At 39.0% G+C, this 15423-nt stretch overlaps 1 protein-coding gene and 1 non-coding gene across 2 annotated transcripts; both read left to right on the forward strand.

Annotated features, from left to right (window-relative positions):
- The first annotated feature begins 5875 nt into the window (after positions 1–5875).
- Positions 5876–12685, forward strand: CHL-CPN10 (chloroplast chaperonin 10). The gene is made up of 7 exons (XM_077379075.1): positions 5876–6167; positions 6255–6313; positions 6408–6458; positions 9934–9999; positions 10082–10129; positions 10331–10360; positions 12413–12685. The coding sequence occupies exons 1-7, from the start codon at positions 6059–6061 to the stop codon at positions 12479–12481; spliced, it is 432 nt and encodes a 143-aa protein (XP_077235190.1). The 5' UTR covers positions 5876–6058; the 3' UTR covers positions 12482–12685.
- Positions 12686–14917: 2232 nt separating this feature from the next.
- On the forward strand, positions 14918–14990 carry TRNAA-AGC (transfer RNA alanine (anticodon AGC)). Its single transcript has one exon. It is a non-coding gene; the product is annotated as a tRNA-Ala (tRNA).
- The last annotated feature ends 433 nt before the right edge of the window (positions 14991–15423 follow it).

The following is a 15423-nucleotide window of genomic DNA, read 5'->3' on the forward strand; positions in this document are numbered from 1 at the left end:
GTACAACCTATTTAAGTAGGTATCAACAGATGAACGATTTGAATCATCCTATTAAGTGTGCCCATGGTACTTTTTTAATAATATTGGACTTCACGCGCTCAAGCCATGTAAAATCTCAACAGTAGATAGTAGTGGGTCCCACGCTACTATAAGCTGTCCCCATCATGGCCTAGTAGGCCGCACATTTAATAGATCCAAACTGCCCATTTGATGAGACTCGCTTTGGATCTCGGATGGCCCAAAATTCCAATGATTCGTGAAACTTCATCGTCCAATGTGCATTTTTAGGATAAATGTGAACTATTACCAAAATACAGTTTTACTGCCTTTCATATTTAACGAAACAAAATACACAATGACAGAAGTTTGGATTTGCGATTGAGCCTATAGCTCGATGTTCAAGGCTCTGTTCTCCAACCTGGATCTCGGAGGTTCAATCCGAACTTACCTACGAAAAAAAAGGTGTTATAATTTGGCAATTAAGATGAATTTTAGGCCACAGATGATCAACCCAAATCCTATCAGATGGACCATTCAGATCAATCAAAGGTAGGACCCATAATGGTGAAGTTTCAGATTAATCAAAGGTAGGACCCACTATGCAAGAGTGGGCGCGCCTTACGGTATTACAATGAGGTCGCACCCATTCCTCCTCGATGACAAAATGTCCTACGCAGATGCGTAGCCGAGTAGCGGCATATTCGATAATCTGAATAAAAGCAGGGGCATTGTTCGATGATGCTTCACCGTCTTTTTATCTTTGATAGAAAAGTGGCTCCGCTGCTGCCAGCCTGGAAAGTGAGATCTGTGCATATTCTCTGACACGACTGTTTTTGTATTCTACACGTACACAAGCGGCGCATGTTACACGCTAGCACCGCTCTCATACAGGAAGCCTCCCAGTCCCAGGCCACTTTCTTTTAACGGAATATTATATTCACCCCACTTTCTTTCCCAGACCACCCTCTGCAGTTTGCAGAGTAAGGAGCGCGATCATAAAGGATTTGCTAGCGTCATCGCAGTAGGGATTTCGCGGATGGGGCTGTTGCATGTGAGAGCAGCCACCTCACGAATGAAGACAAAAACTGCTGAACAGGCCATCCGAGAAATGGCTTTTGCAACGGTCGTTAGCAGATCCCAATAAGTATCTTGGGAGGCGGCCTGGGAAAAAATGGGGCGACCATGTCACCTCCCCAACAATGCATACATTTGTGTCCTACGAGAGGATTATGTGAGCAAATCAAGATCGTTGATCTTCTTAAGCACATGAGTCCATGGATAAGATAAAGAACAAAAAATCAACTGACTTTATTGGTTGTTTTCACCCTCTCTCTCTTATTTATATATTTTTTCCAATGAGATTTGCTAACGTACATCGCAAAAGGCATTTCGCGGAGGTGGCTGGTCTGACGCAAGCAATTCCCTTTGTCAATTCCCCAATTATCTCCCCCCAGCAACAAAAGTACTTCGTAGAGCGACGAGTGTCGTTATCAAAACTGTGAAGTGCATAATAATCCATCTAAATTTAAAAAATGGGGGCTGGGTGATTATAGACAAGCTAGAGGTTATTTAAAACCTTGTAATTGTAAGGTTCCTTCTAACTATCAAATATCTTATAAAAACAAATTTTCTTGTGGTTACTAAATTCTTGATAGTTGGAGGAATCTAAAAATAGGAAAACATTTCCCAAGTGGGATTTCGTTTGAAAGATAAAGACAAAAATAGAATTGATCAGGGATTTGGTCATTTCCATAGTGTTTTTTCTTTTACAGTTCCTGATTTCCATGGTTTTTTCTATTTTACATTTCATGATGATTTGAGCTCAATTTTACATTTTCAAGTGGGATTTCGCTAGCTAACCCTGTTTTGCTATCAGCCCTCGTATAAATAATTTAATATATACCACATACGCCATCAATAGACGATCAGAAGGGTGCTTAGTGAGTGAGGAGTTTCAATGTCGAAGTGTTAGCTGGCGAAAATTCATTTACTATACTATAGTGTGATTTAAATATGTCCAAATGCTCTACACATGGCAATCAAGGAAACTCAGCAACATAAAAAGAAAATGGAAATGTAACTATCATATAGTCTAAATACAAAAACTTTTGGCCAAAAACAAAAAAAAAAACAAAAGAAAGAAAACAAATAAAAGTGACTCGAAACGTCATGCATGTCTCGTGAATATAATCAAATGCATTGAATGGGGAGGCAATCGATGGCAGGGCGATGCCAAAAAAATTGCACAAGGGGGACAAAACTTATAGTAATTTTTTTATCTATCTTAGGGATGATTGGAAAGGGGGGCATATTTTTTTAAAAAGGGGGTAAGTATGAAAAAATAAAAGTATTTTTTTTTCCCCAAAAAATTAAGGGGGGCAATTGTCCCCCTTCCCTTTCAAGTGGCATCGCCCCTATCAATGGCCCTGTCCGTTTAAGATTATGCCAACCCATCGTGAGCCTAAAACCATTTTTTTGGATCTCAAGAATTAAACGTACGGGGCCATATATTCGTTTTGGGCTCACAATGGGCTGGCATAATCTTAAACTGACACGGCCATAGATTGCTTACCAATTTAATGGATACCATCATTTTAATGTTTTGATAAGGGCCTTTTTGTTTTAGATTATGACAACCGTTTGTGGAGTCCCCAACCGATTATTGGACTCAAACTCAATTCAATGTTCTGTCCAGTAATCGGTTGGGAACTCCACAATCGGCAGCCATAATCTAAAACAAACAAGGCCCCACCAAGCGAGGCTCATCAAATTGCACTCTGCATGGGTGGGGCCCACCATTTTGCTCGTGTTTTGATATGGTAGGGCCAGCATCTCTACTCAAAACCATGCATGTGATGGGGTCCATTATGTTACCTCATGTTTCGATGGAGTGGGTCCCACCTAAGCTATGCATAGCATGGGGCTCACCATTTTCATTTCATGTTTTGGTGGGTGGGGCCATTACTTTTACACCCGTGCAGAGCATATGCATGGGGTGCAAGAATGCTCGGACAACTTGCTAATATATTCAGAGTATGATGCATGGTTGTGCATCTCTCTAACCACGTGTATCTGCCGTCAAGTGTCAACTAATCCACAACAACCGACCGTAGAATATGGTTTTGATTGCCTCGTTATTTTTTTTTTCAACTGAAAGAGACGGAAAGAAGAATGCTAGTTAAGAACTTTTGAGTAAATTAATTAAGAGAAATTATATGGTGGCCGACCGTCAAATCTGCAAGGGCCTTGATTTTTTTATTGTCGGGCATCATATAAAACTCATTAATTAAAGATAGCCAAAAGAAAGCATATAGGCCGACCGTCAAAACGGTACCGCCCTTGATATTTGATCCAACAGCAGCCCATTTTTTAAGATGTTGCTGTTTGGATCAAATATCAATGGTGGTACTTTTGATGCACCACCTTCATGTGACTTGACGGTTGGGCGCCATATAATTTCTCCTAAAGAAGAACTTATGATACAGCATTGGAATTATATCAATATTTAATCTCGCTTCGCCACCTAGAACTCGGATCATCATTATAAAAAAAAAGCCCAAGCAGGAGATGGAGCTATCTAATTTTATAATTTACTTTGCTATTTTTAGTAATATTCGTTATTATCTGGTACAGAAGCTTTTGAGTCTATCCTTTTTCTTTTATGCTCCTTTCTTTCCGCTGGAGGTAAAATTTGTTTTATGTCATACGTCCGGTTTTACGGAGCCTTAAAGAAAATCTTAGGCCAAGTTTGGCAACGAACTAAGGGTAAGAAGTGGCTTAAAAAAAGGAAAAAATAAATCGTAGTTTGTGCGGAGTTGTACTTTTTACTCTTTTTTTTGCAGAAAAAAAGGGTGACGATAAATTCGCACCGAATTTATCATCTCCTAAAAGAAAAGAAAAAAAGCTATCAGAGGTCAAGTACAGGATTTTAGGATAAATTATATGATGAGCGGCCCCATAAACACGTACTCATCGTCTCATCCTCGATATTTGATCCAACAGCAGTTCACTTTTTAAGAAGCTGCCATTGGATCGAACATCAAGGGTGGTACCACCTTTATGTGTTTATAGGCCCATCCATCATATAATTCTGCCATGGTTTTAAATTTCAACTGAAATTTAGGGTTTCGGTCGAGACTGAAACCGAAATCGGGTATACCCGAAATGGTATAAAATTTCAACCTAAATTTCGATCGAATTTCTTTTTCCTAGAGATTTTAGGCGGAAATTTAAGGAATTTCACCCAAAAAAATTTATCTTTTCCGTCATTTAATACTTATTTCAACCGAAATTACATAAATTTTTGCCGACTGTAATTTCGGCAGAAATTTTCTACGAAAAAAATATTATTCTATTTGATTCCGTGTATTACTCCCGAAATTTTGGTTCGGTGAGGACCGAAACGCTTTCTAAAACCAAAATTTGAAACCATTATAATTTCTGAGATTTTAGTAGTATACAATTTATTGATATCATTAAAGAGAAATTATATAGTGGCCAACCGTGAAGTCCCGTCAAGGTGGCATGTCAAACGTACTACCCTTGATATTTAATCCGACAACAGCATCTTAAAAAGTGCCCTGCTCTTGGATCAAATATCAAGGGTGGTACCGTTTTGACGGTACTTGACGGTCGGACACCATATAAAAACCATGGAGTCACTTTTTATCTAACGGTAGACATGTGGGACCGGGACCCACACAATATGGGTCCCAGATTTTCTCACCGTGGGCCCAACCTCACAAATGCGAGCCCTACATTACACTACCATCTTGGTAGTATAATTGGTACCACCAAAGATGTTACCATGAACTTAGCCATGCTCTGTTTGGTTGGCAGTAAAAATTTTGTCCTAGGAAGTTTTTAGTATAATTTTTGTCCCATCCCATGTTTGGTTGCCTTCTAGCACTATAAATTTTTTAATCCCACTCTTGTAATAATTGCTTCTGTGGTGACATTGACTCCTTGTCCCATATTTTTCTTTCATAGGGAATGATGTCCTCTCTCTTCCCTCTCTCTCCTCCTTTCACATATTTGGTAATGACACCCCTAAATTTTGGCGGGATTTTTTGGGAAAAAAAAAACCTAGCAAATCATGTTGACTTCACTGTTTGGATTAAATCCTTCCTAAGATTGACAAATGGATAACCAAGATTGAGAAATGATCCACATTCAGACCCTTCAATTGGATGGTTAGATGGCACCCCGCATTGTCGCCCTCTTCATGAACGAGTAGGGGTCAACTCGGGTCGGGTTGAGGCCAGCCCAACCCTACCCGATTTCCAACTCGACGAGGTTCAACCCGCCCCAACCTGAGGAAACCCTTTTTTCCAACCCGAACCCTATCCGACCCAAGTTGAACCCCGACTCGACTCAAGTTTAACCTGAGTTTTTAAGCTAAAAATAAAAAATAAAAAATCATAAAATTGCCAAACCCTCAACCCTAACCGAGTTTTTAAGGTAAAAAAAATAAAAAATCATAAAAAATCTCGGGTTGCCAAACCCTCAACCCGAACCGACCCGAACTCAACCCGACCCGCCAGACCTTTTTTTCCGGGTTGAACCCGACCCGAGTTGCACCCCAATCGGGTCAATCTCGCAGTAGCAATCAAAGTGCGTCTCATTACTATCTCACATGGAAATGTCTCGCACTCGCAGTATCATTCCCCTACCCAAGGTGAAAAGAAACAACAATCTCGTTTGAGCACTGCTTTGCTAAAAAATACGGTGATCAATTATTATTGCCACGTTGGCAAAAAATGCAACTAATAGATCTCGAATTCCCACGCAATTAATACAACGAAAATAACCAAAACCACGGCCACTTCAACTGTTGCCTTTATTTTCAAGACGGGACTCCGTTTTCAAAGTGTTATCCAACTCGGAATAGAGAACAATTTAGAAACCCGGCGATATTTTCCCGATCCAAATCCACTCCTCCCGATTTATTTCAACTAATCGGTTATTTCTATGACCTAGTTGTAGAAACCCTTGGGTGATAAGAAAAGAGGGTTTTTTCTCAACTCTTCTCATCAGGCACAACCTCTCTTCTCTATCCATGGCCTCGTCCTTTGTTACATTTGCAAAGCCCTGCTTCATCTCGTCACCCATTTCTACTCCGTCTGTAAGAACCAGCATCTCTCCTCCTCCCTTCCAGAGATTCCCAGGTTTGTCAATCTCTCTAAGCTTCTTCATCTCCGATTTACTATTTTTTGTTGGCTTTTTATAAGTTTCTTCGTCTGGGTCTTGGACAGGTTTGCGAAAAAATGCGCTGAGAATCAACGCAGTGGCGGTTAAATGGGAACCCTCAAAGGTTTTCTTTGAAATTCTCTTTTCTGGGTTCTGCCTTTTCCTCTTTTTCCCTTTTTATCGAAGGTCATGGCATGTTCTTCTTCTTTCATTTGCAGGTTGTCCCACAAGCTGATAGAGTCTTGATTCGTCTCGAGGAGTTGCCTCAGGCATGTACCTTTTCTTTTTATTTTGCTTTCTATTCTTTCTATGTTTGAGTTGTATTTTATCTTGTTTCGGTAGTTTAGTAGAAGGTAGAAGTCCCTGAGTTTTTTTTTTTTTTTTGATAATTTTTGGTGGGGTAGATTCAATGGGCTTCATGGTGTTTTGATTTTTCCTGTGAAGAACAACAAATATATATTTCTCTCGGGGATTGCAAAATCAAATGTTTAAATTTGTGAGCAAGTATTGTTTTCTACCAAGAAGCATCAACCTGTTACCCTGGAGTTCATTTTACCATCTGCCTTGAAGACATTCTTGTATATGTTAAGATCTATCATGAAAAAAAGAAAAAGAAACTGATGCTAGAGAAATCACACAAAATGGCGTTACTCCTTTGATATTAGTTATAAACTATTTATAATAGACAAGGGACAGCTAGATACTTAACACAACCTGACCATCTTTCTACCCTGTTGCCGGTGTGTAACTGCATACAACTACTACTTATGGTGCAGTTCATGGTTCATGATCTTGGTTTCTTACTTCCCAGTCTAGGGTACAATGTAGCTTAGGTTTAGTTGCATCTCATAACAAAGCACTGATTGGGCAAATTTGAAGAGAAGACTCTTGAACTGTTCTGGAAGTTAATTCCATCTGCTTAGTGCTGACAATCACTCTTTGTTTGGTAAATAAATCCAATGGAAAGTTACTCTTGTTGACTGGGATATCGGGACGATAAGGTTTATGCTCTCTATGGCTTGAGCTGTGAGCCTATGAACGCCCACCCCATTCTTTGTCCCTATATTCTAATAAATTTGGCATGCTTTTCTTTCAAAGCTCGTGATAGTGGAAATTGCAGAATGTTTTGGAAACCATGCAAGTAAAGTATCAGTTTGTAGATGCTGAGAACAATTGTTCAAAATATTATTTGTCTGATACTTTGGGAATATGTGTCTAGATTTGAAGGAAACTATATATTTTTCCAAATGGAGCAAGGACTACAATGATTTCTTTCAATCCTATATTCGTTGGCAGGATGGGTAGTCCTCTTCTTCTTCCTTTTTAATCTTTTAGATTCCTGTTTGTTAGAGAGTGATATATTACTACATGTGATACTATGAATTTATCAACCTTAACATTTGAAGTTTGCAGAGGAAATCGTAGGCATTAGGGCCCTGGAAGGGCAGATTGGGATTTTGAGTGTTTTAATTTTTCTTAGGGGGATCACAATGGAATTTAGATCCTATAGAATTGTTACCTTTTTTCTTTCGTATTTCTATTTGGTTCATATAAACTGGATTAGGTCATGATGTATGGCCCCTTCGTAATTCAACAAAAGATGTACTCTGGGAAGAAATTACCTAAAACCATAAACCTCATCCTGGGCACTCAACTTATTGTGTATGATTAGGAAAAGGAAAAAGGGGAGAGAGAAGAGAAGAGAGGAGGTGATTCCAAAGAACCCTAGCTAGGCTCAATCTCATCTAGCATCCACTAATTGGAGCGCTTTACTAGAAATGGAATGACAACCAAAGTGTGGTTGTTTAGCAAGCTTTTTGTAGTTTTGTGCAATCCCCACCCACTTTTGAAGTGTAAAGGGGCCAAGTAGATGGTGCGATGAAAGAGTTACTTACCTATGAGTAAATGAGATTTGGAATAAACTATTTTGAAGAAGGTGCCCATAAGTGTGTCATGAAACTAAGTAGTATTTTACTAGTATAAAGAGTTTTTCACATTTGATTATGCATGGATTCCAATGCTTAACTCATGAAACGAAGGATTTCATATAACCCTAGCTAGGCTCTGTCTCACTGACCATCCACTAATAGAAGCTTACTTCAAATGGAATAACAACCAAAGTGCAGCCATCTTAGTTATCAATTTTGTTCCTTTGATTTTTTCTGGATTGGAACGTTTCGGTGTTTCGACCATTCTAGAAAAGATGGCATGACCAGTGAAAAAAAAAACTCTGCACGAGAAACTGACAAGGAACTGGTCGAATCTAATCTGACATTTGCTATCTGTGTCGGATTTCGTCACCCATACCTGTCCACATGCAATATAGCCCACGGTGCTTGGAGAATACAATGCACTGCATTACCAAGGCGAAGATCTAGGTTTCATTGTGCTTCTCGAAAACAAAATTGAATATCCAATGAAGGAGCCATTTAATCCCTCTTGTTAAAAATATCGTTAGGCATGCCTTCTTTGGGGATCACGGTGTAATTTAGATCCTATAGAATTGTTACCTTTTATTCTTCCACATTTCTCTTTGGGTCATATAGACCGGGTTATGTCATGGTACATGCCCTCTTAGTAATTCAACAAAAGATGTAATTTGGGAAGAAATTATCTAAAACCATAAACCTCATCATGGGCACCTGGCTTATTGTGTGTCATTAGAGGAAGGAAAAGGGGGAGAGGGAGAGGGGGTTCCAAAGATCCCAAGCTAGGCCCAATCTCATTTAGCATTCGCTAATAAGAGCTTAGTAGAAATGGAATGACAGCCAAAGTGTCGCCATTTATCAAGCTTCTGATAGTTTTGTTATATCCTCACTCCCTCTTGCAGGGTAAAGGGGCCAAGTAGATGGTGCATTTAAAGAGTTACTTCTCTTCGAGTAAATGAGAGTTGGAATAAACTATTTTGAAGGAGATGCCCACAAGTATGTCATGTAACTAAGTTGGTTTAAAGAGTTATTTGCATTTGATTATTCATGGATTTCGGTGCTTAACTCATGAAAGGAAGGATTTCTTAGAACCCTAGCCAGGCTCAGTCTTACTGACCATCAACTAATAGGAGCTCACTTCAAATGGAATACAACCAAAGTGTAGCAATCTTAGTTATCAATTCTGTTCCGGCACAAAGAGAGACACAAAAAAGCAAAAAAACGGCTAAACTAGAAATAGGTCAGATTTTTGGCACGGTTCCGGACGGAATGGCCAAAACAGACCAGAACGGGGCAGCATTCCGCATTGGAATGTTTCATTTCGAGTTTTGTTCCCTTTTTTTGTTATGGAATGGAACCTAATTGATAACTAAGGAGGTAGGCATTTAGCAAGCTTTTGATAGTTTTGTACTATCCTCATTCCCTCCTGCAGCATAAATGGTGCGACGAAAGAGTTACTTCACATGGAGTAAATGGGAGTCTAAACAGAGTAGTTTGAAGAAGGTCTCACAATTATGCCATGACAGTAGTGCTCAACTTCTGGAAAGGTTATTCACATTTAATTGTATATGGATTACAGCGGTCAACTCATGAAGCATGTCGTTAAAGTAGTGCTTGACAATTCCAACTGTTACTAAGTTTTACTTTTACACACTTGAATTAGGCAGCGGAAGTGTAATTCATGTTTACTTCAACCTTGTTTGGTACGGATGGGAAGCATTTGTTTATTATTATGTTCAAGGTTTACTATGATGTTTTTTTTTTATACTTTTCAAAAAAAGGTTTACTGTGACATTGAGTAAATGTTGTGGTACAGAAATCAGCAGGCGGGGTATTGTTGCCAAAATCAGCTGTCAAATTTGAGCGTTATCTAATGGGCGAGGTGCGCAATTGAAACTGAATCTCTTCTTTATGGATGAATGGGAGCTGATATGTAATGAATTTTGCTTATTTCTTGCTAACAGGTTTTGGCAGTTGGTGCTGAAGTAGGTGGAGTGGAAGCCGGCAAGAAGGTAAATAAACTGCATTAAAAGTAGTAAGCATTTCTTGATGGGTTATTTACCTATACGGCAAATTACCAAAGCCAGACCAATTTTGAGCGAGTTTATTGGACATTTTAGGCATTTTCACTTATTTAATAAATAAATGGGAGGCCTTGGTGATTCGCTGTTGTTTATGTCATTCAGATGAGGCTAACACTCCTTTTATTGCAGGTTCTTTTCTCAGATATCAGTGCATACGAGGTAACTGTCGTTACTGCATTTTAAAACTGGTGTTCTTGTCTTGTCATATGGTCTGATAAATTACTACATATGAGAAAGATATTCCCAATCATTAACACTGGTATGAAAATGCCTTCAGTAAGTAAAAAAAAATGAAAAACTGAAAAAAAAAATCTTATTTCTTTTATGTACTCTTCATCGATTGAAGCGGAGAGGGCATTTTTTGTGATATCTGCATACCTTTCTTGTAAAACTGTCCTAAAGAGCTGTATATGATGGATCGCATTGGTCACCATAAATTGAATACAGGAATGACAAGAACTGTTAGTGTTGAGTTCCAATCAAGGTCTGGAAATGCTAAAAGCTGAAAAGAAATCCATTGCTCCAAACATGTTTTTTTTGTAGAATATCTTATACACTGACTATTAGCTCTAGTAAGTGGTACCTTATTCGGCTTTAACCAACCTTCATTCCATACACAAGTCACTTCAGGCAGATTAAAACCTGATGACTGCCGGACTAGAAGCTGTGACAAGCTCCTTCACAAAGGCAGTTGCCCTCTACCACTTAGAAACCGAGACCATTCATTACCTTGTGAGCTGCCTTCATTCTTCTCTCAAAATCGCCCATCTTCTGTTGTTCCTTGTCACCGCTCTTTCTTCTTCATTCCCACTACCAGTTTCTTTCTCTGCCCCATCAAACCTTTGCATTCAACCCTGTTGAAGTCTAAGGTCCTCTTTGGATACGTTTAAAAATTATTTGCTTATAATCTTACATGCACATGGTCTAGAACATAGTTGCCGGAAACTCCTTGGGCGGGTGGGAAACCCGTTTCCCATAAAACATGTTTCTCACGGTTGGGAAACTCGTTTCCCCTAAAATGAGGGAAACACGTTTCGGAAACGTTTCTGAAACACATGGGAAACATATGGAAAACTTATGTAAATAATGTGTAAACGCGTGATAAACATATGCAACACTCGTAGAAAGTGCATATGAAATGTGTAGGAAACATGTGTGGAACTTACGAAAATCATTTTGGAAAAAACACATAATTTCCTAAGACGTTTCTCCTACCGATTTTCTATTGTTTCTCGTTTCCCCTGTATTTTTTTTCATACGTTTCCCGTTTCCGTTTCACGTTTCGTTTCCTTAATTCATTTCCCACCCTGGTGACTATGGTCTGGAAGTTAAATATGATTATGACTGAATGATGATTATAATAGTTTTAGAAAGGCTACTGATATTCGCACAACCATGTTTTGATAATGGGTCGAAGCCACCTTGTCTTTTCTTTTTTTAACATCTGTTAAAGTCTTATCACAATCCCCAAAAAGCTCTTAGCTACCAGTTCAAAAAGAAAAGACAAGGTGAGTTCACCCCATTATCAAAACATGGTAGTGCGGTTATCAGTATCCTTTAGAAATGATATAGTTAATGGCTCCTAAAGAGACCCTAAAGTCCAATTTGCAAGTAAGATTCAGTAAAATAATTTTATTTGTAAATAAGGGCAAATTTTGATGGCACCCAAAGAGACCCTAGAGCTTTCCTGCAATAAAACAGAACCAAACTCAATCCTTTTATCTTGTTTTTTAGGTATTATTTATAATACTATTTTTACGTTGATTCTATTATTATTGGATTACATTCTTTTTCATCTTATTTAGTCATCAACTGTTTATGATTGTCAAACGACCAGTTACTCCAACAGCTTAAGCTCTTGGAGATGGCGTTATTTAATCTTTTATACTTTAACACCCCCCCTCGTGTGTGGCCCCTCTTTTTGGGTTTTGGCCTACACGCGGCACATGTGGCCCCTCTTTTGGGTTTGGCCATTGCATAGGGATTTTTGGCATCCACGAGGTTTGAACTGAGGACCTTTGGCTCTGATACCATGTAATCTTTTGGAGTAACTGGTTGTTTAACACTGATGATGCCATTCAAAGGGGAAAAAACTGTTTCTGTTGATGATCTTTCGAAATTATCATACAAGTACTTAATGTTATCTTTGAACAGTATCTAGGAACCTTTTTTTTTTAATCTCTTGTAATGTACTGCTGTATCTGGGTGCAGGTGGATTTGGGGACGGACTCAAAACACTGCTTTTGTCGTGAGAGTGATCTGCTAGCTTTGGTTGAGTAGATATATCTGTTCAGTCGAATTGTTTGGAAGTCAGGATGTGGCTGCTGGTCCGCCAATGATGTGGGTATTTTTAGCTACTCTGTCTAGTAGAAAAGGCTTGTGCATCCTTTGTTAAGAGTCCGAGCAATAAACCAATTGATGGATGCTGTTGGTGTATGACTGTATGTTGTTTCTGTTGCGATTTTAACTATCAATGTTTTTCAACTCATTAGATTCAATGGGTCTTTTTTTTATCTTTCAAAAATGGAGAAAAAAATAGAACTGTAAGGCCATGTTTGGCTGCCGTAAAATTTTTTTTCCATGGAATTATTGTTTATGAAGTGGTGAGATTCGGCTAGAGAGGGTGGGATATGTAAGACTAAAGAGGGCATGAGTGAGGAGAGGGTGAGGAAAGATTGAAAAACAAGGAAAAGACAAACTCTAATCAAAATACAATCTATTTTTTCCCTTCTTTTTATCTATTTCTTACCATCTTCATGCAGTCAAGTTCCTTCATCTCCCAATCTTCTTAGTCATCTCTCACCACTTGATAAACTAGAGTTACATGGAAAAATAATTCGTGCTTGCCAAGCATGGCTTAAAAGTGATGAAAATCCCAGGTAGAGAAGAAAAAGGAGCGTCTGTTCTGTCAACCTGAAGTGGCAAGGCGCCCACTCCAGCATGAGAATTTGTTGTCAAAACAAAATTCATAAGTAGGGAACAAGATAATTTCAAGATAAAGTTATCCAAAAAGGATGGTCTCAAGAACAGCTTATCCATGGATTTATACCCTCTGAGGAGCGGCCCCTTTGGTTGTAAATACACAGTTGTAATGGGGACATCATGTAACCCTTGTTCTTGACCTCAAAAATGGGGACGAGTGCAACTTCGAGTTGGAGTTGCATTTCGGACCTTTTTTAAGAGGATTAAGCAGCAAATCAAGGTTATACCGGATACCCACTCCAATTATTTTTTACTCATGGTTCCCCGGTAAGGTTTAGGATACGCTTTAGGGCTTGTTTGGCAATGATGAAAAATGATTCCATGGAATATTGGTGGGCCCAATTGTGAAAGAGAGGTTTAGAACAATGGTAAGCTATAGACTAGAGGATGCACGAGGAGACTAGAGGATGCACGAGGGGAGAGAGCACTAGAAATCCTTAAAAACAGTGAAAAATAACGCGTACTTCAAATTGGGTTTTATTCTCTGTTTTTCAGGGGTTGGTTTCGGTATGTTTCAATTTCAGTCTTGACCTCTACTCTACTCAGCTAAGCCTCTGTCCCAAACTAGTTGGGGTAGGCAAATTAATCCTTTAGAAAATTTTCATGACCAACGGAAATCCGGATTTCGGTCGAAATTTAAAACCATGGTTGCATCCGACCACAAATGAATATGGTTCTAGTATTTGATAGAAACTTTAAACCTTTAAAAAGAGTAATTTTATAATTTGCTGCATCTTTTTATTTCCAGAATGGACTCTTATGGAGCCCAATTTGAAAGTGATTTCCATAAGGTCACATTTGGATACCTCCTGTTTTTGTATTTGGATTTGAGTTCTGGATACCAATGCATCAATCATCCTCATGCTCATGTTGTGTGTGTGTGTGTGTGAGAGAGAGAGAGAGAGAGAGAGAGAGAGAGAGGTCTGGCTGCTACGGCAGCAAGGTCGATGAGCAGCGAGGGTGAAGGTAATTGCTCCAAATATTGATTTCCAAATAATGTCTTGTAGAACATATTTGAAAATCAGATTTTTTTTTCACAGTTGTGGCTGATTTGGAAATCTAAGGATTTGATCCAGTTCCAAATCTCGCAAATATGAGAAATACAAATCTAAATCTTGTGGGTATCCAAACATGGCCTAATGTTATTTGCAAATGCGGACCAATTTTGGCGGCAAGGAAGGCAGATGGTCCCACCCATAATAAGGCTACTATGTTGATTTTAAGCATTGGTGTGCAAATCATACGGAATGCACATTCATTGTTAATATAGAAATTTATGATGAGGTTTTGTTGATCAAGTCTTATCCTCCACCTTACAATTCCATGCCGTATTTTCTTCAGGCTCCGTTTCTTTCTACACAAGATGGTTGTGAAACAAATTAACTCTAAGCCCATTTTTTAACTTATAACTTGGCATAAATTTGGTTTTACGCCCATCTTACGTTGAAAGAAACAAAGGCTCATTAAAAATTTTGGTTGATCCCAATTCAATTTTTAGCAAAAGCTCAGTCTACGAGTTGCACCCCTATCAGTAATCATGATGGACATATATGGTGAACACTGCTTTTGTTTTGTGGGCCATCATAAATCCGGTCTCTCATCATCCGTTTGATCATGGTGGGACCACTGGCAATTTACAGGAGAGCCTATCAGATCAGCCATACTTGATCAGATCAGTTATTTACATTGGTACAATGTTTAATTAATTATAACGTTTCTAACCATAGCAAACAAGGGGATGTAGCTCAGATGGTAGAGCGCTCGCTTAGCATGCGAGAGGTACGGGGATCGATACCCCGCATCTCCATATTATATTTTGTTATTCGGATTTTTTGGGCGATGATAAAGTCACACCCACTGTAGGATGGCAGGCTTTTAACGCTTTTGGACGTTATAAGGGTGCGAATTATCCTACAGGGGGTGCGAATTATCATCACCCGAATATTTTTCTTTCATTGTTTGGTAATGCACCCGAACCAAATCCCAGTCAAGATGAACGGCTGTTGAAGGTTCGACAGGATTTCTTTCATGTTGCCAACTCTTGCCCAACAGATGAACGGTTTAGATCATTCAATCATTTGGGCCCCACTGTAGTTTTACGCTTCAAGTGCACCTAAATTAAAACTCAACTATTATTACAGTATTTTTAGGAGGAAAATTCATCCTCCGCGGAGATAAGTACAGTGGAGCCCACTATTCGGATGATCTAAGCCAGTCATTCATTGGTCCCCCTAGGCAGC

Source organism: Tasmannia lanceolata, unplaced genomic scaffold (assembly GCF_043159265.1).
Source record: "Tasmannia lanceolata isolate RefF3 unplaced genomic scaffold, GAP_Taslan_0.1 ptg000005l, whole genome shotgun sequence".
NCBI classification, from domain to species: Eukaryota; Viridiplantae; Streptophyta; class Magnoliopsida; order Canellales; family Winteraceae; genus Tasmannia; species Tasmannia lanceolata.

Bases quoted from the DNA above. Each gene is read 5' to 3' on its own strand.
- CHL-CPN10 (XM_077379075.1), top strand. From the start codon at position 6,059: ATGGCCTCGTCCTTTGTTACATTTGCAAAGCCCTGCTTCATCTCGTCA. The intron at 6,168-6,254 runs GTTTGTCAATCT...GGTCTTGGACAG, and splicing joins TCCCTTCCAGAGATTCCCAG to GTTTGCGAAAAAATGCGCTG. The intron at 6,314-6,407 runs GTTTTCTTTGAA...TTTCATTTGCAG, and splicing joins TTAAATGGGAACCCTCAAAG to GTTGTCCCACAAGCTGATAG.